This window comes from Mauremys reevesii, linkage group 13 (genome assembly GCF_016161935.1).
Source record: "Mauremys reevesii isolate NIE-2019 linkage group 13, ASM1616193v1, whole genome shotgun sequence".
NCBI classification, from domain to species: domain Eukaryota; kingdom Metazoa; phylum Chordata; order Testudines; family Geoemydidae; genus Mauremys; species Mauremys reevesii.
In genome coordinates, this window is record NC_052635.1 from 12,298,388 (window position 1) to 12,323,721 (window position 25,334).

The following is a 25,334-nucleotide window of genomic DNA, read 5'->3' on the forward strand; positions in this document are numbered from 1 at the left end:
AACTTTTAATGCACCCTAGAAGGTTCTACATGGATACTTACTGTGCAGGAGACTAGTGCAGGACAGATTTACTCTCCAGCTTGTTGTGAACCAAATGTGCCTCTAGAAAGCTGCGTTGAGGGGTTTCAACAAGAAATGGGAAAAAAATCTGTTCAAGTTTTTTGTGTTTCTGAAAAAATAACCCCAACATGTTCTGCTGAAAAAAAATTATGGAAAAAATGTCAAACTTTTGCATGGGGGTCGGGGGTATTTTGAAGCAGTTCTAGCTCTGAGTCGAACCAGTGCAATGGGAATTTTGAGCACTACCTCCAAATACTGAGGGTGACTGAAAAGAAGGGAGAAATTTTAACTAACATAGAGGTAAAGGACCGTTTTGGGGAGGGCTAGCTCAGTGGTTTAAGCAGTGGGTCTGCTAAACCCAAGGTTGTGAGTTTAATCCTTGAGGGAGCCATTTAGGGATCTGGGGCAAAAAAAATAGTTGGAGATTGGTCCTGCTTTGAGCAGGGAGTTGGACTAGATGACCTTCCAACCCTAATTGTCTATGATTATGAAATTCCGTTCTCATGATAGTTTCTCCCTACGAGAAGAGCAGAGCATGTGCATTCAATCCATATGATAATTTTGGGGATGAAAGAAAAAAAAAGAACAAATATAGACCCCAATTCATCACAGAATTTAAAAATGAATCTACTTTAAGCATGTGATTAGTCTAACTGAAGTCAGTGGGACTCCTGATGTGCTAAAGCACCTATTTGAGTGTCTTTCTGAATCAGGATCATAAAATCTACAGGAGTGTGAACAGTGTGTTACCTGCTTTGTAATGACCTTGACTTGACTGACACCACTGCTCTCCCACAGACAGTCAGATTTCCAATAACATACAACTGGAAGGAACCACAACATGTGTCCCATGCAGTGTTTGAACCTTAGAATTTCAGACCCCCCGAGCAGTGATTGGAGCATCTGGGTCAGGGCTGGTTCTGGGGCAGTGAGAAGATTCCACCAGGACCGTCCAGGGGGAGGGGGGAAGTGGGGCAATTTTCCCCAGGCTCCAGGCCCCACAGGGGCCCCTACGAGAGTTTTTGGGAGCCCTGGAGCAGGGTCCTTCACTCACTCTGGGGGCCCTGGAAAACTCTCACGGGGCCCGGGCCCCTGGAGCGTCTTCAGCTCTGGGTCTTCAGTGGCAGGGGGCCCCCACTTCATCGGTAATTTGGCGGCGGGGATCCTTCCACTCCGGGACTGCCGCGGGTCTTCGGGTCACTTCAGCGTCACGTCCCGGAGCAGAAGGACCCCCGCCACTGAATTACCACCGTAGTGGGGGCCCCCCACCGCCGAAGACCCCAGGCCCCCTGAATCCTCTGGGCAGCCCTGATTTCCACTCACTGCTGAATTTGGCTAGTGTCACTGTACAGTTCCTAGAACTATGTTTGATGCTGCTTGGATGCAGCTAATGAGACTGAGTCCCCTTGGTACCAAGCTGAGTCAGTTTCTAACACTGGTAACAGTGACCTTTGGGAAATGGATGAGCAACAACGTAACCAATGCCCTCTGCTCTGCCACTCCGTCAGCAGTGACTGGCTACCAGCACATACAGAAGTGGGGAGAGACTGATGGAAAGTTCTTCTAAAGACATGCATGTGTTTTCCAAAAGAGGTCAAAGCAGGGAGGAGGCCAGAGAGAGGAATCTGTCTTACTGGAATTGTGGACTAATAGACCTTGCTCGCATTGTGTCTTTGCTCCTGAAGGAGGTAGAACTCTCTTATTCATTTTACCAGGCCTTTTTCCCTGTTAGCTCTACCAAAAATAATATTCTTTATAGCTTGGGCTGTGTCAAAAGAAGAGGCTGAGAGACCATACCTGGCATATGTAACTTTAATATTCTTATCCTTAGTCATTCTAAGGCTCCATGAAGCAGTTCAATACCTGGTCTGACGTGTTTGACTGAGCTACAAGAAGTTATCTTTCATGACCTGAGTCTACAAAACTGATGCCCATGAGTAACTTAATTCATACAGGTAATCCTGTTGTCATTATATGAATGAGATTACATGTTTATAAACTTTACATCATCTCATGCAGCTGTTACATGCAACTCAAGATTGATAGATAAGTATAGGCTAAAGTATAGGCTAGGCATGACTTTTTTCTGTGAAAGTTTCTTTCATTGGAAAATTCTGATTGGTTGAAACCAAAATGTTCACAAAAACGTGATGACTAAACTTTTCTCAGGAAATTTTGAAAATCTCAGCCTGAAACCAAATTTTTATACCTTACTTTTTTCATGTCTCACCACGATAGATAGATAGATAGATAGATAGATAGATAGATAGATAGATAGATAGATTGTATGGGGATATTCTTTGGAATCCTGTGTTTAAATATGTGAGTTTCTTCACAGGTGTTAGTTGGTGAGTCCAAGGTGTATTTCACAGTAATTGCTGTTTGTGCGTGTTGTAATTTTTATGTGCTTGTGAAAGTCCCTAGGTATATTTATAACAAATGTGTGTTAGAAAAAATGAGAGTACATTTGCAGTGTGTGTGTGTGGGGGGGTGTATTTGTGAGTCTGGCTGTGATTGTGCTACAGGGCCTGCAAAAGTATCTTTGCACCTGTCGATGCATATGTTTTAGGAAGCGTGTGCAATGTATATGTATTGGTGTGTGTGTGTAGTGTCTCTGACCCTGTGTACATGCATGCTTTTCAATATGTTCATAAATTGCACGTTTGCTTTGTTTGTGTGTTAAAGGTAACACATTTTTGCTTAGGTCTTCCTATCAGTCAGTGTGCCCCTAAGTCTTCCTATGTATAGTTTCGTGTGCACGCAGACGTGTATTTTGTGCATTTGTGCATGAGGTTTCAAAAATAGCCAAAACAAACAATAGCCCTGTTTTAGAGATAGAGAAATGAGACAGCCAGAAATAGAACTTGTAAAATGAGATTTAATTTGATATACTAACCACGGGGCAACCTCATTGTTAGTAAAGCCAGCTTAGATTTACACCAAAATAACTGGGAGCAGACTCTGTCTCATTAAGTTATCTAGGGAGGTGGTGGAATCTCCTTCCTTAGAGGTTTTTAAGGTCAGGCTTGACAAAGCCCTGGCTGGGATGATTTAGTTGGGGATTGGTCCTGATTTGAGTTGATCCTGCTCCTGAGGTCCCTTCCAACGCTGATATACTATGATTCTATGATTCTAAGTTTCAGTGGACAGTGTTTTGCCTTTTACAGTAGAACCTCATATTTACGAACACCTCAGGAACAACAGAGGTTGTTCATAACTCGGAAATGTTCATAACTGAACAAAATGTTATGGTTGTTCTTTCAAAAGTTTATACCTGAACATTGCATACTTCTGGTTCCCAATGAGGTGTGTGGCTGACCGGTCTGTTCATAACTCTGGTGTTGGTAACTCTGAGGTTCTACTGTACTCATAAAACAGAAAAAAAAAACGTGTTTATTGATATTTCAGAAGTCATCTGGACTATTTTGGGGAATAATATTAGTCATCTGTATTAGTGTTGGCAGAAAAGTGGTGAAATTGGACAGGGAAAACAGGATTTATAAAAAAAAATATTTTCTTATACTTGTATTCATTTTTTTCAAAAATTCCTGGAAAAAATGTAAAAAAATTTTGAGATTTTTTTCAAATTTTTCTTTATGGTTCAAAATTTCAAATTTTGAAACACACCAACAATTCTATCAGCTGATCAAAACAGAGCAAAACACATTTATAAAATTTCTGAGAAATAATGTTTTTCCATTTTTTTGAAGATCTAGTATTTCCTTCATTGAGTTTTCCCCCTACAGAACTTTGTGCATTTCTTTTGTGGCCTTCCTCATATCCTTTCTCTTTTTGATTCCCAATTTCACTGTCACACTTAACATTTTAATTTTTATTTCAGTTTCAATCAATAAAGTATGTTCTACCTGAAATTCTTCAAGCACCAGAATCTGCCACCATCCTTCTCACAGAGTAAAACCTTAATGTCTGAGTAGAGATATCAGGTCAGAAGAACTACTGGAGTTAGGTGTTACTCATTGTAAGGGTGAGTGGGCAGAATCCTGGTTGGGAATTTCAAAAGTTACTAAGAGAGTTAGGCATCCATTAGGTGTTGCTCACCGAACTCATGTAGGCCTTTATGAAAATCCAGAATATATGTTTGGGGTTTGATTCCAGAAGCACTTATCCCCAGGGTATAGTGCTCACTACCATGAACGGTTCAAATCAGTCATAGATTCAGAGGCCAGAAGGAGCCATTGTGACCATCTAATCTGACCTCCTGCAATTCCTAGATTAGATCTTTTAGAAAAAATCCTGTCTTGATTTAAAAATTGTTGATGATGAAGAATCCGCTATGACCCTTGGTAGGGGATCCAATGTTTAATTACTCTCCTTTTTAAAAAAGTTAGACCTTATTTCTAGTCTGCTTCAACTTCCAGCTATTGGATCTTGATAGATATTTCTTTGTTAGATGGACAAAGTAGTTGAATTTGCTACTCATGAGTGTAGGTTAAGCATGGCCAGCATTACCTTTAGTTGGGATCGTCTTCCTGTTAAAGGGATTTGGGTGCAGTTGACATTGGGGTATTCCTTGTAAACAGGAAACCGATAAAGATAAGTAGGGGACAAATAAAAAGGATAAGTACTTCTGAAGAAAGAGACCTGGACTCTGTGGAGCAATAAATGTGCTGAAGTGAAAGAAAAAGAGGGAAAAAATGAGACAAAATGGGGAAAACTCACTTTCACATTTTACTGATTTCCCTTTTTCACCCCAATATCAAAAAGGGGAAGAGATTTTTAGAGGTATGAAATGTGAGTGAAATTAACACTTACCACTTTTTGAATCCTTTTCAGACTTTTCTGTTGGGACAAAAAGTTTTAAACAACAATAAGGTGTTTTTACTCCCAAATTTTCCTATATTTTCCCCTCACATTTTTCAACTTTTTTTGTCAAAATCATATTTTTCAGGGGGCGGGGAGTTGTTGAAAAAATGTCAACCAGCTCTAGGTAAAACCCCATCATCCTGCTCTGAAAAAACAGGATCCAGGTCATTGGACTTCAGAGAGAATCTGTGTTAGATGGTATCAGTATTAGGACTTGGACAAAAAGTTATGCAGTTCTGATTATATTTCTGTACATCTTTTAGCCAGAATATGTGACTAACCCAGTCATAAGGGCGCGGGTGTCTATGCAGGTTTCTATCTATAACATCTGAGATGTGTGATTTCACATGTGTGAGAGAGTTATAGGCCAACAATCTCCTCAGGAGACATACCCATGTCTACTGCCTTTGTTGTCTCTGCAGAGTCAATATAGCCATCCAATGGTGAGTGGAAATTACACAACGACATCTGGCTTCATCCTCTTGGGATACTCCAACCTCACAAACCTGCAGGGTTTGCTCTTCATGGTCATCTACATGGTGATTCTGATTGGGAATGGCGTCATTGTCTTGGTCACGGTGTTGGACTCTGCCCTGCACACCCCCATGTATTTCTTCCTCAGGAACTTATCCTTTGTGGAGATCTGCTACGCCTCAGTCACCCTGCCCAAGATGGTGGCCAATTGCCTGGCAGAGGATGGAAAAATCTCATTCATAGGCTGTGCTGCCCAGATGTATTTTTCATTTTTATTAGGTGGTACAGAGTGTTTTCTACTGGCGGCCATGGCCTTTGACCGCTATGTTGCCATATGTAACCCCCTGCATTACACACTTATTGTGAACAACAAGGTCTGTGCTAGTGTGGTAGCCGGATCCTGGCTTGTCAACATTCTAGTACATTGTGGGCAGACATATTTGGTATTTTCTTTGCCTTTCTGTGAGTCTCATGAAATTAACCATTTTTTCTGTGACATCCCCCCTCTGCTGGAGCTGTCCTGTGTGGACACCTTCAGGAATAAAATAGCTATGTTTATTGTAGTTCTGCTATTCATAATCACCCCTTTTTTCTTCATTGTTATTTCTTATATCAAAATCCTCAACACAATTATGAAGATGCCTTCAGCCCAGAGCAGATGCAAAGCCTTCTCCACCTGCTCCTCACACCTCACTGTAGTAACTATATTCTATGGCTTTGCTATGATTGTGTATTTAAAACCCAAGTCAAGGGGTTCAATGGACACTGACAAACTGCTTTCCCTGTTTTATACCATTATGACACCGATGTTTAACCCCTTCATATATAGTCTGAGGAACAAGGAAGTGAAAATTGCCCTAAGGAAAATATTAGGTGGAAAATGATTCCATAAAATACACCACATATTCCTCAAATAATGTTCCAGTTATCTCTTAATTATTCACAAGGCAATTCAGAACCCCTAAGATACATTTCTGATTCCTCAAGAGAGATTCTAGATTTCTGAAGATCTATTTGAGACTCCTTAGAGAGTCTACCAGACTTGTTATTGATTATTATGCATTCCATATTACACAATATTGGAGACTCTCTGACAAATTGAAAAGATTCAGTAAGACATGTTAAAACAGATACGTTCCCTATTCCTCAAGATTTGATTTGATTTTCATCTTCAACTCCATCGTGTATATTGGAAGGAACAGAGAAGAAAATACTATCTTGAGGGAACTAGCAAGTAGAAAGCAATTTCTTAATATTGTATTTGTATGTGTTCCACATCTTTTTTCTTGATAAAATGTAACAATTGCAATTAAAGTGGATTTGCTAAAGCAAACATAATTGTAATAAAATAATGTACTCTGATCAGGTAAATTTCCTTTCTTTCTTTCTTTCTTTCTTTCTTTCTTTCTTTCTTTCTTTCTTTCTCTTCATTATAGTTTCTGGAGAACTGCATTAAAGTTTGAAACGATATGTATCCTCAAATATAAGCCAATGTAAAATATGTTTTAAATGCAGACTACATGGTATCACACTAAATAAAAGATTAATTTTAAATTCACATTTCTAGGATTACAAACATTGGGTTAATTTCTTTTATCTATTTAGTATTACCTAAAAGGAAAAAAGTATTTTGGGGCTAGATTCACACAGGGATTTAGGTGCCTAAATTCCAGAATCAGGCCTTCCCAGGATTCACAAAACCTCCACTCAGCTGCCATTCAATTTTGGAGGCACTTAAACTCTCTCAGTGCCAATGTCTTTGCAGTAAAAGTTCCTGAGGCACCTATGTTTCTGCCTCTGAGAATGCACAATGCAGTTCCATGGTAGGTGTCTGGACACCCATACCCCAGACTGACACACTAACCATGGGAAGTTATGCATTCCTCCACCTAACTCACCTATAGGGCCCAATCCAGTAAGCAGCTTGTGCACTGAATGCAGCCCTGAATATATTTGGGAATAAGCTAGAAGGAACATCAGTCTGGGGCTGGAGGCTTCTGGTACGTTAACAAGTGCTGAGTAGTGAGTGCTGAGACCGAAAGGGTGAAATCCAACATGGTTTATTAAGACAACAATCCAGCAGTTGCCGCAGCAGCTTCTGATGCCAGCCATGGCACAAACACACACTTATGCTGTCTGATTCCTGATAGTTTTATAAACACACAGACTACAACTCCCAGCTCGCAATCCTGGTATAAGGATCCCCCTGTCGTAGGGGCCTCTGAACTTAATTGAGTGTATTCAGGTGAGGAAGATCATGAATGCCACAATCCAGCCCTGGAGACTACAACTCCAGTGCTGCCTTGGGGAAGAGTGAGACTCCACTTCCAGGTGTAACGGGGCTAGGGACAGGGGTATGGTAAAATGGGACCTGACCTCACCCTAAGTTATTTCAGTGGGATGAGAAGCAACCCATCTTTTAGCATGTCGGCATTACTCAGAGGAAGAGGCTGCCTGTGGGAACAGGTGGCACACCAGCAAGGCCTTGTCTACTGGGTCCCCAGAACTCTCTCGGAACGGGTTTAGGGTTGAAACCCAGTTACCAATTACAGTCCCTCTTGAGGGACATCACAGCTGCTCATGAGACACCTGCCCCCCCCCCCCCAGTTTGTGCTTGAACATTAGAGACTATTGTGAGGAAGCTTCCATATCATGTCACTCTCTTGTCAGAGCATCTCCTCCCCAGTTCTTCCTCTTACCCTCCCCTCATCAGCTCCATCTGTCAGGCGGAGTGCTCCCATTCTGTTACTAGATAGATTCCCAGTAAGTAACATACATGGGGTAGTAGCTTTAGTCTGAACTATAGTTTTAAAAAGGCACATACATAAAACACCAAATCAAATAAAACAGATTTATCTTGCTCTGGAACAGCCTGAAAATGGGAGAAAACTTGTTAGCGGGTTTCAAAATGTACCAGGCAGTGAAAAGATTTTGAAATATACTATAGCTATCCTGACACCACTTCCTACATCCACCTGAAAAGACACACTAAATTACTTACTCTATAAGAATATATACCAAAAAAACAAAACCAAAAACCAGTGTTGGTGATGTGCCCAATGTTGAACCCTTTAATCTACAGTCTGAGGAATAAGGAGGTGGAGGAAGCCCCTGGGGAGGGTGATAGACAGAAAAATATTTCTTTGAAACTTGTAAAAAAACCCATATACTTGTGATGGATTTGGAGTTGCCTGTAGTAATTCATGAAAATACTATATAATCTGTACATTTGTCTGAATATTGTAAATGTGGTTGTATATTCATTGTAGTGAGGCGGTGTGGCTGCCCACTGCCCCGGAGTGGGAAGAACCCATCCAGAGGCCGGAGTAGGCAGAGCTAGGGAGCTCTGACCCCACCCCTCAGAGGGTCAGGCGGCGACCCAGAACTATAAAAGCCGGACCTCAGAGCTCAGTAGGAGCCCAGCCACCAGAGAGAGCAGACGTCCCTAGTGGAGCCCGCGACTGGGAAGCTTCTGCGGCCCAAGGCGGCCGCCCAGACTGGCTGGGCCTGGCCTGTGCCCGCTATCCGGAGGAGTTTCCGGCCCTCCCCTGCACCTGCTATCCAGAGGAGCTGCCGGACCTGCCCTGTTCTCGCTATCCAGAGGAGTTGCCGGACCTGCCCTGTGCTCACTATCTGAAGGAGCTGCCGTACCTGCCGACCAACCCCTGCCTCGACGAACTCATGTTCCTGGACCCCCCAGAGGCCAACACCAGGACCCAGGTAGGGCCCGAGGGGGAGTGTGGAAGCAGCCCGGGGGCAGCCGACCCCAGTCTGGCTGCAGCATTACCAGAGCCTATGTCGGTGTGTTGTGGCCAGGATGCCCACTGACTAAGTAGCGGATCGTCAGCCGCTGCTAGGGCCCCGGGCTGGGACGCAGTGGAGTGAGAGGGCCTGCAGCCCCCCTGCCACCCCATTCCTGGGTGGCAGACTCCCCCTCTCACCGGCCTGAAGAGGCTGGAACCTGTTGTTCCTGCTCAGCCCTACCTGAGGGCCTGAGCCCCCTGACTCAGCGTTCGTTGCCCCGCCCTGACCTAGGGCCGAGGCTTAAAACTATTGTTGCTTCTCAGCCTTGCCTGAGGGCCTGAGCATCCTGACTCAGCGTTCGTTGCCGCGCCCTGACCTAGGACTGGGCTTAGTCCTGTGTACTGAGATTGCTCAGCCCTGATGGAGGGCCAGAACCCAGACTTCGTGGGGTTGCCCCGCCCCGAGCTGGGGCCGGGCTAACCGTATTTCGGCCGGCTACAGCAAGGGCTAATGAGGGGAGACCCCCTAGCCGGACTAAATCCCCGGAACCAACGGGGTGTAGTGAGCCGGCGTGGCTCCCCACCGGCCCGGAGAGGGTTGAGCCCCGGCAAACTCTTGTACATTCATATATTGATTTAATTCAACAGCCGGGTGGTTGGGAAACTACCAGGAAGATGGATGACAGCCCATTTAATAGCTCCTCAGCAAAGACCAAGGACAATTCACTGAGATGTCCTTCTCCCACCCATGCTGGGCCTGCCAGACTAGTTTTCCCAAGACTGAATTCCTCTCCCTATGAAGAGCGGAAGATCAAAAGACTGAAATAGATTTAAAGAGACACTCTCCCTGAATAAAGGAAAGGCTAGATTGATGAGAAGGTCTGGTTGGAGGAAGTGCTCCCCCAGACCTTCAGAGGTTGGGGGTTTCTCCAGGAAGCTTAGCCTGCCTAGGGGCTTTTCCAAGGGTAGGCAAGTCTTTAGATAAGATAAGTATGTGTTTCAATGCGTGCTAGGAAAAGAAAATACACATACATCACATCCACATCAACCCTTTATATTTTTTCCTCGTTCCTTCAGAAATGGCATCAATCACTTGTTCAACAACGCACATCATTATTAGCAATTTCTTGTTTTCCCACCATATTGCAGAGCACTCTCTTATGTCTGTCCCAAAGAGACTAAATAAGCCCAGTTCCTACAGCCACTCCTGGTAAGTCATGTGCCTCAGCCCACTAATAATTTTTTGTTGCCCTCCACTGGAATCTCTCCAATTTGTCCACATCCTTTCTGTAGTGGTGGCAGCCCAAGAATGGATGCAGTACTCCAGATGTGGCCTCACCAGTGCCAAATGGAGGGGACTAATCACTTCCCTTGATCTGCTGGCAATGCTCCTACTAATGCAGCTCAATGTGTTGTTATCCTTCATGGCAACGGGAGCACGCTGTTGATTCATATCCAATTTCTCCACTGTCCACTGTAATCTCCAGGTCCTTATCTGCAGAATTACTGCTTAGCCAGTTAGCCCACAGCCTCTACCGGTGCATGGGATTCTTCTGTCCTAAGTGCAGGACTCTGCACTTGTCATTGTTGAACCTCATCAGATTTCTTTTGGCCCAATCCTCCAATTTGTCTAGGTCCCTCTGGACCCTATCTACTTCCCCCCCACTCCGAGCTTAGTATCATCAGAGAAAATCCCATCATCCAAATCATTAATGAAGATGTTGAACAAAATTGCTCCTAAGACCGACCCCTGGGGCACTCCACTTGATTCTGTCTGCCATCTAGACATTGATCACTACTCATTGACCCAGATGATCCAGCCAGTTTTCTATCCACCTTATAGTCCAGTCATCCAATCCATACTTTTTTAACTTGCTGGCAAGAATACTGTGCGAGACCATATCAAAAACCTTGCTAAAGTGAAGGTACATCCCACATCCACTACTTTTCCCATGTCCACAGAGCTAGTTATCTCATCATAAAAGCAATCAGGTTGGTCAGGTATGACTTGCTCTTGGTGAATCCATGTTGACTGTTCCTGATCACCTTTCTCTCCTTCAAGTGCTTCAAAATGGATTCCTTAAGTACCTGCTGCATGATTTTTCCAGGGACTGAGGTGAGACTGACCACTCTGTAGTTCCTCATATTCTCCTTCTTCCCTTTTTTAAAGATGGCCACTACATTAGCCTTTTTCCAGGTGTCCGGGACCTCTCCTGACCACCACAAGTTTTCAAAAATAATGGCCAATGGCTCTGCAATCACACCAGCCAACTTCCTCAGATTGGATCCAGACGTATGGACTTGTGCATGTCTGGCTTTTCTAAATAGGCCTTAACCTGTTCTTTCTTCACTGAAGGCTGCTCACCTCCTCCCCATACTTTGTTGCCCAGTGCAACAGTGTGGGAGCTGAACTTCTCTGTGAAGACTGAGGCAAAAAAAAGCATTGAGTACTTCAACTTTTTCTGCATCTTCTGTCACTAGATTGCTTCCCCCATTCAGTGAGGGTCCCACACTTTCCCTGACCTTCTTGTTGCTAACTTACCTGTAAAAACCCTTCTTGTTACCCTATACATCCCTTGCTAGCTGCAACTCCTATTGTGCTTTGTCCTTCCAAATTACAGCCCTGCATGCTCAAGCAATATTTTCATACACCTCCCTATTCATCTGTCCAAGTTTCCACTTTTTGTAAGCTGCCTTTTTGTGTTTAAGCTCACTGAAGATTTCTCTATTAAGCCAAGCTGGTCTCCTGCCATATTTGCTATTCTTTCTGCACATCAGGATGGTTTGTTCCTGTGCCCTCAATAAGGCTTCTTTAAATAAAAGCCAGCTCTCCTGAACTACTTTCCCCCTCATATTAGCCTCCCAGGGGATCCTGCCCATCAGCTCCCTAAGGGAGTCAAAGTCTGCTTTTCTGAAGTCAAGCGTTCATATTTTGCTACTCTCCTTTCTTCCATTTGTCAGGATCCTGAACTCACCCATCTCATTATCACCGCTGCCCAGGTTCCCACCCCCTTCTACTTCCCCTACCAATTCGCTCCAAATAATTTACAAGTACGAATTTCAAGCAAATAATCATTTGTGCTAACCCCCCTGACACATCTAGGAGTTATGGACACTATCATGAATCCTTAGGGATTATCTGCCAGCCTCCCAAAATTTCTAGGTAGCAAACTTAAAACAAACATAAGGAAGTACTTTTGCACACAACACCATTGGTCTGACCTAGTATGGCCATTCTTGTATTCTTATGCTCTTATTTTTGCTCTCTTTCTCTCTGGTGCAGTCAGCCTTTCATTATTTAGCCAGAGTGGAACAGATTCAACCAGAGAAACTGAGGAAGCACCCATCTTTTGGAAAAATGTGCCACCCCTCCTCCATTCTTTCACCCCATCATGACTAGCCATTTATTGGATGTGTGCGGAGCTAGCTTTGATTTATGCTGCTGTGAGTGAGAGAAAAAACATGCTAAATTATTTGTATTAGGCTCGCCTGAGTGGAGAAACCTGAGTGCACTAACTCAAGCTAACCCTTGCAATGAAGACAAGCCCTTTCCCATATTCATTGTCACAACATTCTGTGAGGTAGAGAAATGCTATTAACCCCGTTTTACAGATGGGTAACTAGGACACTGAGAGACTAAAGGAAAAAATTTCAAAAGTGCCTAAAGGTCAGATTGTTAAAGGTATTTAGGTGCCTAAAAATGCACATAGACACCTACTGAGATTTTTAAAAGCACCTAAGCAGGTCTGGTGACTAACTCCCATTGACGTAAGGTCAGCTTAGTCGTTTGTAAATAAATGATGATGTCTGTGGCTTTGAAAGGGGATTAAATGGGATAGGCACCCAAATGTCTTTGAATGTGAATTGAACACCTCCCATAGACTATTTTGAAAATTCCAGATGCAATATGCTGGCCATTTCCAAAATCTGCTCTCTTCCCATTTGATGAGTGTCATTTGCTGGTTTATGATTACTTTATAGGAGACTTGTTGATCCTCAATATTTTTTTAAAATGCTTTATTTATTTATGTATTTATTTTTGCAATTTTAGATGAGACTATGTTTTAAAATCTCTGTACCGGTCAGTGTATTAGGATAATGTGAAAAGGTGGTCAAAACTGGCGATTTCCATACCATGGGAAAGTCTGACTTATTTGTTTTCATTTTAAATCAGAACAATTCCCCCCCTAAGTATCAAAATGCAAAATGTTCAAAACATTTGGTTTGGGTCAGTCAAAATGAAGTTGTATTGAATCAAAACAGCTACAAGCATGGTTGAGAGCTCCTTTTGTTCAAAATATCACAAGGTGCAATCATCACTCAGATTCACAATCAGTTACTGTTCAATTTTTAAGTTCTCAGACATTTTGACTTTACAAATGACACTCTGTTCACCAACAAGGCATGTACCTATGCCATGCCCAGAGTCCTATACCACAGTGATATTAGAGGTAACTCAACCAATCACCACCCTTCCTCGCCAGATAATTTGCATGCAACAATTTCATTGGTTGTACGAGGGAGATTGGATAGATAGTGGATTACTTGGCCCATGTGCCACAGGACTTTGAAACCACCCACACAACAACCCAACCAGCACTCACAATAATCCCAAACACATATATCCCCTCACTGTAGCACACACCCCTCGTTCACCACTCGCACAAGTCCACAGTCCATTGCAAGAATGACTGACTCTATAGTTTGATGATTAAGGCACTCATCCCGGAGATAAGAGATGCAGATCTTCTCTATGACTAATTCAGATGGGTACCTTGATCACCAGACTATAGAGTCATTCTCTTTCTTTGGCCTAATGTCCATTTAATTTTTTTGTGCAAAGCTCAACAACCTCAGTAGGAAAGATTGTGGACAAAATAACCATTTTTCTTGGCTAAACCAAAAAATCAATTATTTCCCCAGTTCTACTTTAGGTCCCTAAATATCATTGTCATTCAATGTGAGTTAGATGAGTAACTCCCTCAGTCTCCTTTGAAAATCCAAAGCATGTTTGTTAAGCACCAAACATGGGATTCTGCCTTCAATTATACCAATTTTACACCATTGTAATTTGGCTGGAGCAATTCCATTTATTTCTGTGGTGGTACCTTGGAGAAACACTAGGGTAAGTGTGACAAGAAATTGTCGTATGGACATCAAAGGTTGTTTCTGAGATCATAATCTGGCACACAGACATTAGTTGATGCCTTCGTGATTTAGATGATCGGAGAGCAGAATCAGGTCAAAATTGTTCAGAGCGGGTGATCAGAAAATAGTTTGGTTTGGTTTTTATTAAGAGAACTTTGATGAAAAAAAGCAAATATTTTTGTTTCTGTTAAAAATTGGGTGGCTTTTTTTTTTTACCAAAATCCCCTGAAAACAAGAAAACTGATTTTTTTTTAAACTTTGGGCAACTGAACTTTTTTGGCTGAAAACTGAAACATTTTTGGTTAAAACTGAAATGCTTTTGGCCAAACATTTTCAGGTTAGGGGTTTCTATTTTCCAAAACAGATGCTTTCCAACAAAATGTTAGCACTATGGAAAACCCAGCTATACATTTTCCACGGATTCAATGCGCAAAGGAACCTGTCTCAATAGAGAACCGGTCTCAATAGAGACATAAAATAACTTAAATACTCATAGCCATCAAGGTGTGGTTTCTTCAGTGTTACTAAACACATTGAGTTCTCAACTATTAGTAAATTTTAAAAAATGATGATCTTAGAATATTTTTTGCATGTAATTGTTTCCCCCTACATTATTGCTATTTACCCAGGCACGTTAGTGCATTTCTTCAACTTGGTCCTGTGGCTACACTGCCTTGCACCTTTGTGTAGTTATTTACATGTGAGCAACATGTGTACCATCTCGATGTGCAAACACCCCAGCCAGTGGAATGAGCAGATAAGATTGAGATGGAATCATTGTGCATTCACCTTGCACTAGTGTAAATGACTGCTCGTGATTTGGGAGAGCAGGGCGTCAGCCTCCCTCAGTGTTATTCCTCTCTCCTAGGCATTATTCTAAGGAATAAATACTAAGAATTATAACATATAGGTAGAATTTTCAAAGGAACTCTTACCCTGGATTTGATGGGTGTGTGTACCCCAGAATGCAATCAAGCTAATTGCAGCCATATTATGTGCATTCAGAACCATGTATTAATAAAATAGAACATCACATAGCATAGGGTTAATTGGAAACAAGCTTTTACAGGCAAAGTCAAAACTAGATGGCACTTTCTGCTAGTCAGAATGGGAAGAGGGGAGAGAAAGTTAATAATTGAGACTGAAAGAAAATAAGTGAACGGAACCCTTAAATTTGGGCACATTTGCTATAGAAGTATTATTATGAGTAAGATTTTTAGGAATGTTTGTTGATAAGTAGTTTACTGAAAGTTAGGGAAAGTGATGATTTAGCAGGGGTCACTATAAACTATTTCTTTTGTAGAAGTTAATTATAGTTAGTTATAGTGTACTTTGGAGCAGTGTTCTGAAGCCATCTTAAGAGGCATTTTTCCTGATACCTTTTCTTCCTGGTGGGTGAACAACTGGCCATTGTGAACCTGCTGTTAATTACTCAATTCCATTCCAGATTTTAGATAAATATTTGGTATGTCCTAACCCCTATTGTTTATGTCTCTGTGTGCTTAAATCTAATGAACTGCAGTATTAGATAGAACATGCTTACGTGCATTAATTTTTCATTTGATGGAACTGTCGTATTCCCATTGATTTATTCCTGACTCTGCCTGGAGAAAAACAGTTAAGTTACCACTGCTATGGGTTCTGAAAATCCCAGATAACAGAATCTAAGGATGTTATCTACCCAATTCCCATTGAATTTAACCTAGTTCTATGCCTGAAAAAAAGCCTCTGGTCACTTGCTAGAAGCTATGTTAGATAGAGGAATGCTCCCCTCATGTTACAGGACAGGGAGATCCAGGCTGACAATCTTAGAACTAGCCACTGATTTTAAGTGCTTCAGGTTTTGGACATTCAATTTGGGACACCAGGGACTAGATTTGCAGAGGGCATTAGGCACCTAGACAATCCCCGGGATTCTCAAAGCTCAGTGTCCCTGTGCAATGAATGGAGAGAGACAGACACCGAGGAATGGAATTCCCAAAAGCCAGAGTGCTGCATGGCCACTCACTTAAGATAGCCAATGGGAGACGCCAAGGAGCCAAGGGATGTGTCTCTAAGCCCCAGCCGCTCACAGAGTTCTGCACTTAAGTTGGGGCTGCAAGGAGCAGTTTCCTGTAGAGTTAGGTGAGCTCTGAGCACGCTTACCAAACCAGGCCTCACAGGTGAGCTAAGCGGAGGAATGCATGCTTTTCCCTGGTTCACGCATTGTTCTGGGGCTTAGGTGTCTGGACACCAAGAGTGAGGCGGCTGCGTGCATGCTCAGAGGAAGAAGCTCAGCTGCCTAGGGAGCTGTTACTGTAAAAACTTAGGTGTCCAGTGAGTTTAGGTGCCTACAGGGTTTGGGGGCATCGTAGTGGGGGGGGGGGTTGTGCATCCAAGTGGGGCCTGATACTGAGATTTAGGTACCTAAAATGGCACTTAGGTGTTTAAATCCTTTTGTGATGTAGCTCCTTGAGCCTGATTTCCTAACTCCAGTCAATAGGAGCTGAGGGGTCGTACTCCCACTGAGCATCAACTACCAGTGGTCTTACATTGGGTGTCCAAAACCTGAAGCACTTAGGCCCAGAATCAGTGTCCACTATTGAAAATGTTTGTCGTTGGTTATATATGTGCATATTGAGAGATTCTCCCAGATTAACCAGTGAATTAATGGTTTTATTATCTTTGCAGCTGGAAAACAACAGGGGGACATGGCTAATGAGAACCACTCAGTAGTAGCTCAGTTCCTCTTCATGTCTTTGAATTCTTGGAGGTGCAAGTCTCCCTTTTCTTCTCGGTGCTGGTGTTGTACCTCGTCACCCTGGTGTTCAATGTCTTCATTATAATAATCACGGTAGTGGACCCTGCCCTTTGCTCCCCCATGTATTTCTTCCTCCAGAATTTGTCCTTTCTGGAAATTGGCTACACCTCATCCACCATCCCCAAGATGCTGGTGAACTTCCTCTCTGAGGACACAAGTATTTCCTTCCTGGGCTGTACCACAGATGTATTTCTTCTCTTTCTTAGGGATCACAGAGTGCTGCCTGCTGGCTGCCATGGTGTATGACCATTATGTGGCCATATGTCACCGTCTGCGCTACACGGCCATGATGAACAGAGGTGTGTGTCTCCAGGTCTCAGCTGTGTGCTGTCTCATTGGGGTGCTGCTGGCATTAGGGCAGAGAACTTTCATATTCACTCTGCCCTACTGTGGACCTAATAGTATCAACCACTTCTTCTGCAACCTGCCCCTACTGCTGAAGCTGGCCTGCGCAGACACCTATGGTAACAAAGTAGCTGTTTACACCATCGCTGTCACCTTCATCATGGTCCCTTTCCTGTTCATACTGGTGTCCTACAGCCATATCCTGCACACAATCCTGAGTATTTCATCAGCCGCAGGCAGGAGCAAAGCCTTCTCCACATGCTCCTCCCACCTGATCGTGGTCACTTTGTTCTATGGAACTGCCATTGTGGCCCATCTGAGGTCCAAATCTAGCTACTCACTTGACAAGAACAAACTGCTTTCCTTGTTCTATATGGTGGTATGCCCAGTGTTGAACCCTTTGATCTACAGCCTGAGGAATAAGGCGGTGAAGGGAACCCTGGGAAGGGTGATTCACAGAAAAATATTTCTTTGAAACTTGTGAAAAAATGTAAAATGTAAAAAAATGTAAAAAAAACCATATTGTTGTGATAGATTTGGAGTTGCCTGTAGTACATAAGAACATAAGAACATAAGAAAGGCCGTACCAGGTCAGACCAAAGGTCCATCTAGCCCAGTATCTGTCTACACAGTGGTGGCCCATGCCCAGGTGCCCTGAGTGAGACTAACAACAGATCAAGAAGTCTCTCTCTCTCTCATCATCTCCATCCCTCTGACAGACAGAAGGGAGAGGCTAGATTCTTATCTTACCATCTAATAGCCATTTGACTTTAGCCACTTGAATTTATCAGTCCCATCCAGTCCCCTAAACAACATTGTAGTATTCTAGCCTCCCTCACCTCTCAGGTTCCAGGAGTTCCACAAGTTGACTATGAAGAAGTGAAGATTTTTTTTTTTTTTTAAAACCTGCTGCCTATTTTTTTTTTTTTTTTGTGACCCCCTATTTGTATTGTGGGAAAAAAATAAATAACTTTTTCAATTCCACTTTCATCTTTCCTCATGATTTTATATACCTCTATCATGTCCCCCCTTCTTCTCTTTTTTCCACTCTGAAGAGTCCTGCCTCTTTAATCTTTTTCCTCATATGGGACCTTCTCCCTCCTAATCATTTTTTTTAGTTTTTTTTTTCTTTTTTCTTTCTAGTGCTAGAATATTTTTTTGAGAGAGAGGAGACCTATTACACAGTATTCGAGATGTACCATGGATATATTATATATATATATATATATATTATATTCTCTCTCCTCTCTATCCCTTTTTGATTCCTTCCATCCTTTTTGTTTTTTGACCGCCTTTTTTGCTACATCTTCTGCAGACTATCACACATCTTCAGATCCAACTTTCCTCCCTTTTCTTTTTCTGTTGCCCCCAAGTTATTGTAGCTGTTGTATATTTGTATGTTGTATGTTTTTTTTTTTTTTTATTTATGCACATTTAATTTCATTTTTTTTTTGTTGCCCATTTGTTGCCCAATCATCTTGTTTTTTGAGATCTTTTTGTTCTTCTTTTTAATCTTTTATACTCTTCTTTTTGAGTAGTAGTTTTCTGCTTGCTGCCTTGCCACTGCCTCACTGTTTCTTTCTTCTCCAGATCATTTGAATATAAAATGAATAGGAGGACTGACCAATAGGGGACCCACTAGGTTACCCCTCTAGTTACTGAGAATTTACTATTAATTCTACTTTGTGTTCCTCCCCTTTCCCTTCCTCTCAATCCATGGACCTTTCTTTAACCAGTTCATGATCCATGAATTTACGTTATTTTTATCCCTTTGGTGAGGACCTTGGACCTTGAAAGGACCTTGTCAAAGTATCTAAGTACTGGTCCCCTTGTCCATGTGTTTTGTCCTGTCATCCAAATAATTTAGTAAATTAGAACTTAGACTTTATTTCCCTTTAGACACGATTTCCTTTACAGAAACCATGTTTATGTGTGTTCTATGTTTTTTTCTCTTTGTTTTGTTTCCAACTAATTTACTATTGTTTCTACGTTAGACTTACGGTCTGACGTTAGACTTACCGCCCTGTAATTGCCGGTATGGCCCGACATTTTCCTTAAGCTGTGGCATTAGCTTGCTTCCAGTTATTGGGTACCGGGGATTTTGGTTAAGGTTTCATTACAATAACTTCACATTCCAGTTGGTTCATATTTGAGTTCTTCCAGAACTCTGGTCAGTGACTTGTCAGTGTTGAGTTTATTATAATCCCAAAACCTCCTCTAATTGACAGTTCCTCAGATCTGTCTTCAATCTGTGAGATCACCTCACAAAAGCTCAGGTCAAAAAGAATCCTCGCTCAGGCAGCCGTGAAGACTGACATCCTCAGCCGTGAAGACCAGTTTAATTCATGAAAACACTGTAGGATCTGTTTGAATATTGTAAAGATGTTTTTGTATTCATATGTTGGGCTAATTCAATAGTTGGGTGGTCAGAAAACTACAAGGAAGATGGAGGACAGCCCAGTTAAGAACTCCTCAGCAAACACCAAGGCAATTAACTGAGATATCCTTCCCCAACCCATGGTGGGCCTGCCAGACCAGTTTTCCCAAGACTGAATCCCTCTCCCTATGAAGGGAGGGAGATCAAAGGCTGAAGGAGATTAAAGAGACACACTCCCTGAATAGAGGAAAAGCTAGTTTGGTGAGAGGGTTTGGATAGAGAAACTATCCCCCACCAAACACACACGCACACAGACCTTCAGTGATTGGGAGTTCCTGAAGGAAGCTTAGCCTACCTAAGAGTTTTACCAAAGGTAGGCAGGTCTTTAGGTAAGATAAACATGTGTGTAGGCCTTTTCTCTAGTGTTCTGTACTCCTACTGTTCAGGTTGAAAAAGACTTTGTTTTAAGGCAGCTGTTTTGGGACACTGTTCACCACTGGTCACAGCTCCCTGAGGGGACACGTGCTGGTACCGAGTTCAGTTGGACCTGCTGAGTAGTCCTGGTTGATGCACAGGGTGTTTCAGCCTAGGGACCCTGGTCTGGAAATGGAAGAATCACAGGAGTCCACCCCAGAAAGATGACGGCTCAACGCCTGACACCTGGAGATGGTGCACTCAGAGCACTGTGACAGTTATTTTATTTTTTCCTCTATCTTCTGACCTTTTTGACTTTTCTCTCTCTTCTTTTTTTTATTTTTTTTAATTGAATTTCTCTCTTTCCCAGCCTCTTTCTACCTTTTCCATTATTTTCCCTCTTTTCCTTTTTTCTCCTCTTCTTTTCTTCTCCTTTTCGCTCCTCTTTCATTCCCCCTCCCCTTTTCTCTTTTCTCTTTAAAGGGACAGGACTGGCTCCAGGCACTAGCCCAGTAAGCCGCTGCTTGGAGCGGCCAGCGATGAGGGGTGGCACGTCCGGGTCTTTGGCGGCGGGTCCCTTGGTCCCTCTTGGAGTGAAGGACCAGCTGCCGAATTGCTGCCGAAGACTGAATCGATGGTGGTAGAGCTGCAGATCGCGATCATGGCTTTTTTTTTTTTTTTTGCTTGCTGCTTGGGGTGGTAAAAGCCCTGGAGCCAGCCCTGTTAAGGGAAAGTTGTTGAATGAATCTGACAAACTCTTTTTTGGTGCATTTTTTCATTCACCCTGCTTAGAAACAAGTTGAAGCACACTATAGAACTTTTAATGCACCCCACAAGGTTCTACATGGATATGCAGAAGACTAGTGCAGGACAAATTAATACTCCAACTTGTTGTGAACCAAATGTGCCTCTAGAAAGTTGCCTTGAGGGGTTTCAACAGGAAATGGAACCATTTTTTCTGTTCAAGTTTTTTACGTTTCTGAAAAAATAACCCCAACATGTTCTGCTGAAAAAAATTATGAAAAAATTTCAAATTTTTGCATGGGGGTCAGGGGTATTTTGAAGCAGTTCTAGATCTGAGCCAAACCAGTGCAATGAGAATTTTGAGCACTACCTCCAGATACTGAGGGTGGCTGAATAGAAAGTTTAATTTTCTCCCAACATAGAGGAAAAGGACCATTTTGGGGAGGGCTAGCTCAGTGGTTTAAGCAGTGGTCTGCTAAACCCAGGGTTGTGAGTTTAATCCTTGAGGAGGCCATTTAGGGATCTGGAGCAAAAAAAATAGTTGGGGATTGGTCCTGATTTGAGCAGCGGGTTGGACTAGATGACCTTCCAACCCTAATCTTCTATGATTGTGAAATTCAGATCTCATGATAGTTTTTCCCTACGAGAAGAGCAGAGCATGTGCATTCATAGAATCATAGAATCTCAGGGTTGGAAGGGACCTCAGGAGGTCATCTAGTCCAACCCCCTGCTCAAAGCAGGACCAAACCCAACTAAATCATCCCAGCCAGGGCTTTGTCAAGCCTGACCTTAAAAACCTCTAAGGAAGGAGATTCCACCACCTCCCTAGGTAACCCATTCCAGTGCTTCACCAACCTCCTAGTGAAAAAGTTTGTCCTAATGTCCAACCTAAACCTCCCCCTCTTCAACTTGAGACCATTACTCCTTGTTCTGTCATCTTCTACCACTGAGAACAGTCTAGATCCATCCTCTTTGGAACCCCCTTTCAATCCATATGATAATTCTTGGGGATGAAAGAAAAAAAAAGAACAAATATAGACCCCAATTCATCACAGAATTTAAAAATGAATCTACTTTAAGCATGTGAAGTCAGTGGGACTAATTGAAGTCAGTGGGACTCATGACGTGCTAAAGGCTCAGCACCTATTTGAGTGTCTTCCTGAATCAGGATCATAAAATCTACAGGAGTGTGAACAGTGTGTTACCTGCTTTGAAATGACCTTGACTTGACTGACACCACTGCTCTCCCACAGACAGTCAGATTTCCAATAACATACAACTGGAAGGAACCACAACATGTGTCCCATGCAGTGTTTGAACCTTAGAATTTCAGACCCCCCGAGCAGTGATTGGAGCATCTGGGTCAGGGCTGGTTGTGGGGCAGTGAGAAGGTTCCACTCACTGCTGAATTTGGCTAGTGTCACTGTACAGTTCCTAGAACTATGTTTGATGCTGCTTGGATGCAGCTAATGAGACTGAGTCCCCTGGTACCAAGCTGAGTCAGTTTCTAACATTGGTAACAGTGACCTTTGGGAAATGGATGAGCAACAATGTAACCAATGTCCTCTGCTCTGCCACTCCATCAGTACATAGGGAAGTAAATAGGGAAGTGGGGAGAGACTGCTAGAAAGTTCTTCTAAAGACATGCATGTGTTTTCCAAAAGAGGTCAAAGCAGGGAGGATGCCAGAGAGAGTAGTGTGTCTTACTGGAATTGTGGACTAATGGACCTTGCTCACATTGTGTCTTTGCTCCCGAAGGAGGTAGAACTCTCTTATTCATTTTACCAGGCCTTTTTCCCTGTTAGCTCTACCAAAAATAATATTCTTTATAGTTTGGGCTGTGTCAAAAGAAGAGGCTGAGAGACCATACCTGGTATATGTAACTTTAATATTTAATATTCCATGAAGCAGTTCAATACCCAGTCTGACGTGTTTGACTGAGCTGCAAGAAGTTATCTTTCATGACCTGAGTCTAGAAAACATGAGTTACTTAATTCATGCAGGTAATCCTGTTGTCATCATGTGAATGAGATTACACATGTTTATAAACTTTACATCATCTCATGCAGCTTTTACATGCAACTCAAGATTGATAGATAAGTATAGGCAAAAGTATAGGCTAGGCATGACTTTTTCTGTGAAAGTTTCTTTCATTGGAAAATTCTGATTGGTTGAAACTCAAATGTTCACAAAAACGTGATGACTAAACTTTTCTCAGGAAATTTTGAAAATCTCAGCCTGAAACCAAATTTTTATACCTTACTTTTTTCATGTCTCACCACGATAGATAGATAGATAGATAGATAGATAGATAGATTGTATGGGGATATACTTTGGAATCCTGTGTTTAAATATGTGAGTTTCTTCACAGGTGTTAGTTGGTGAGTCCAAGGTGTATTTCACAGTAATTGCTGTTTGTGCGTGTTGTAATTTTTATGTGCTTTTGAAAGTCCCTGGTTATATTTATAACAAATGTGTGTTAGAAAAAATGAGAGTACATTTGCAGTGTGTGTGGGGGGGGTGTATTTGTGAGTCTGGCTGTGATTGTGTTACGGGGCCTGCAACAGTATCTTTGCACCTGTCGATGCATATGTTTTAGGAAGCGTGTGCAATGTATATGTATTGGTGTGTGTGTGTAGTGTCTCTGACCCTGTGTACATGCATGCTTTTCAATATGTTCATAAATTGCACGTTTGCTTTGTTTGTGTGTTAAAGGTAACATATTTTTGCTTAGGTCTTCCTATCAGTCATTGTGCCCCTAAGTCTTCCTATGTACAGTTGCGTGTGCACGCAGATGTGTATTTGGTGCATTTGTGCATGAGGTTTCAAAAATAGCCAAACAAACAATAGCCCTGTTTTAGAGATAGAGAAATGAGACAGCCAGAAATAGAACATGTAAAATGAGATTTAATTTATACTAGCCACGGGGCAACCTCATTTTTAGTAAAGCCAGCTTAGATTTACACCAAAATAACTGAGAGCAGACTCTGTCTCATTACGTTATCTAGGGAGGTGGTGGAATCTCCTTCCTTAGAGGTTTTTAAGGTCAGGCTTGACAAAGCCCTGGCTGGGATGACTTAGTTGGGGATTGGTCCTGCTTTGAGTTGATCCTGCTCCTGAGGTCCCTTCCAACCCTGATATTCTATGATTCTATGATTCTAAGTTTCAGTGGACAGTGTTTTGCCTTTTACAGTAGAACCTCATATTTACGAACACCTCAGGAACAACAGAGGTTGTTCATAACTCGGAAATGTTCATAACTGAACAAAATGTTATGGTTGTTCTTTCAAAAGTTTATACCTGAACATTGCATACTTCTGGTTCCCAATGAGGCATGTGGCTGACTGGTCTGTTCATAACTCTGGTGTTGGTAACTCTGAGGTTCTACTGTACTCATAAAACAGAAAAAAAAATGTGTTTATTGATATTTCAGAAGTCAACTGGACTAATTTGGGGAATAATATTAGTCATCTGTATTAGTGTTGGCAGAAAAGTGGTGAAATTGGACAGGGAAAACAGGATTTATAAAAAAAATGTTTTCTTATACTTGTATTCATTTTTTTAAAAAATTCCTGAAAAAAATGTAAAAAATTCTTGAGATTTTTTACAAATTTTTCTTTATGGTTCAAAATTTCAAATTTTGAAACACACCATCAATTCTATTAACTGATCAAAACAAAGCAAAACACATTTATAAAATTTCTGAGAAATAATGTTTTTCCATTTTTTTGAAGATCTAGTATTTTCCTTCATTGAGTTTTCCCTCTACAGAACTTTGTGCATTTCTTTTGTGGCCTTCCTCATATCCTTTCTCTTTTTGATTCCCAATTTCACTGTCACACTTAACATTTTAATTTTTATTTCAGTTTCAATCAATAAAGTATGTTCTACCTGAAATTCTTCAAGCACCAGAATCTGCCACGGTCCTTCTCACAGAGTAGAACCTTAATGTCTGAGTAGAGATATCAGGTCAGAAGAACTACTGGAGTTAGGTGTTACTCATTGTAAGGGTGAGTGGGCAGAATCCTGGTTGGGAATTTCAAAAGATATTAAGAGAGTTAGGCATCCATTAGGTGTTGCTCACCGAACTCATGTAGGCCTTTATGAAAATCCAGAATATATGTTTGGGGTTTGATTCCGGAAGCACTTATCCCCAGGGTATAGCACTCACTACCATGAACGGTTCAAATCAGTCATAGATTCAGAGGCCAGAAGGAGCCATTGTGACCATCTAATCTGACCTCCAGTACAATACAGACCTAGAGTTCTCCTAAAGCAATTCCTAGATTAGATCTTTTAGAAAAAATCCTGTCTTGATTTAAAAATTGTCAATGATGAAGAATCCGCTATGACCCTTGGTAGGGGATCCAATGTTTAATTACTCTCCTTTAAAAAAAAAATTAGA

At 42.0% G+C, this 25,334-nt stretch overlaps 1 protein-coding gene, 1 long non-coding RNA gene and 1 pseudogene across 2 annotated transcripts; 2 read left to right on the forward strand and 1 right to left on the reverse strand.

Annotated features, from left to right (window-relative positions):
- Window positions 1-1,856: 1,856 nt before the first annotated feature.
- Window positions 1,857-24,942, reverse strand: LOC120380648. Its single transcript, XR_005587851.1, has 3 exons — window positions 24,821-24,942; window positions 22,849-22,901; window positions 1,857-1,923 (listed from the first exon to the last, which is right to left on the reverse strand). It is a non-coding gene; the product is annotated as an uncharacterized LOC120380648 (long non-coding RNA).
- On the forward strand, window positions 1,933-6,242 carry LOC120380647 (olfactory receptor 10AG1-like). The gene is made up of 2 exons (XM_039498563.1): window positions 1,933-2,015; window positions 5,307-6,242. The coding sequence occupies exon 2, from the start codon at window positions 5,325-5,327 to the stop codon at window positions 6,240-6,242; it is 918 nt and encodes a 305-aa protein (XP_039354497.1). The 5' UTR covers window positions 1,933-2,015; window positions 5,307-5,324.
- LOC120380645 lies at window positions 16,940-17,869 on the forward strand (annotated as a pseudogene).
- Window positions 24,943-25,334: the final 392 nt, after the last annotated feature.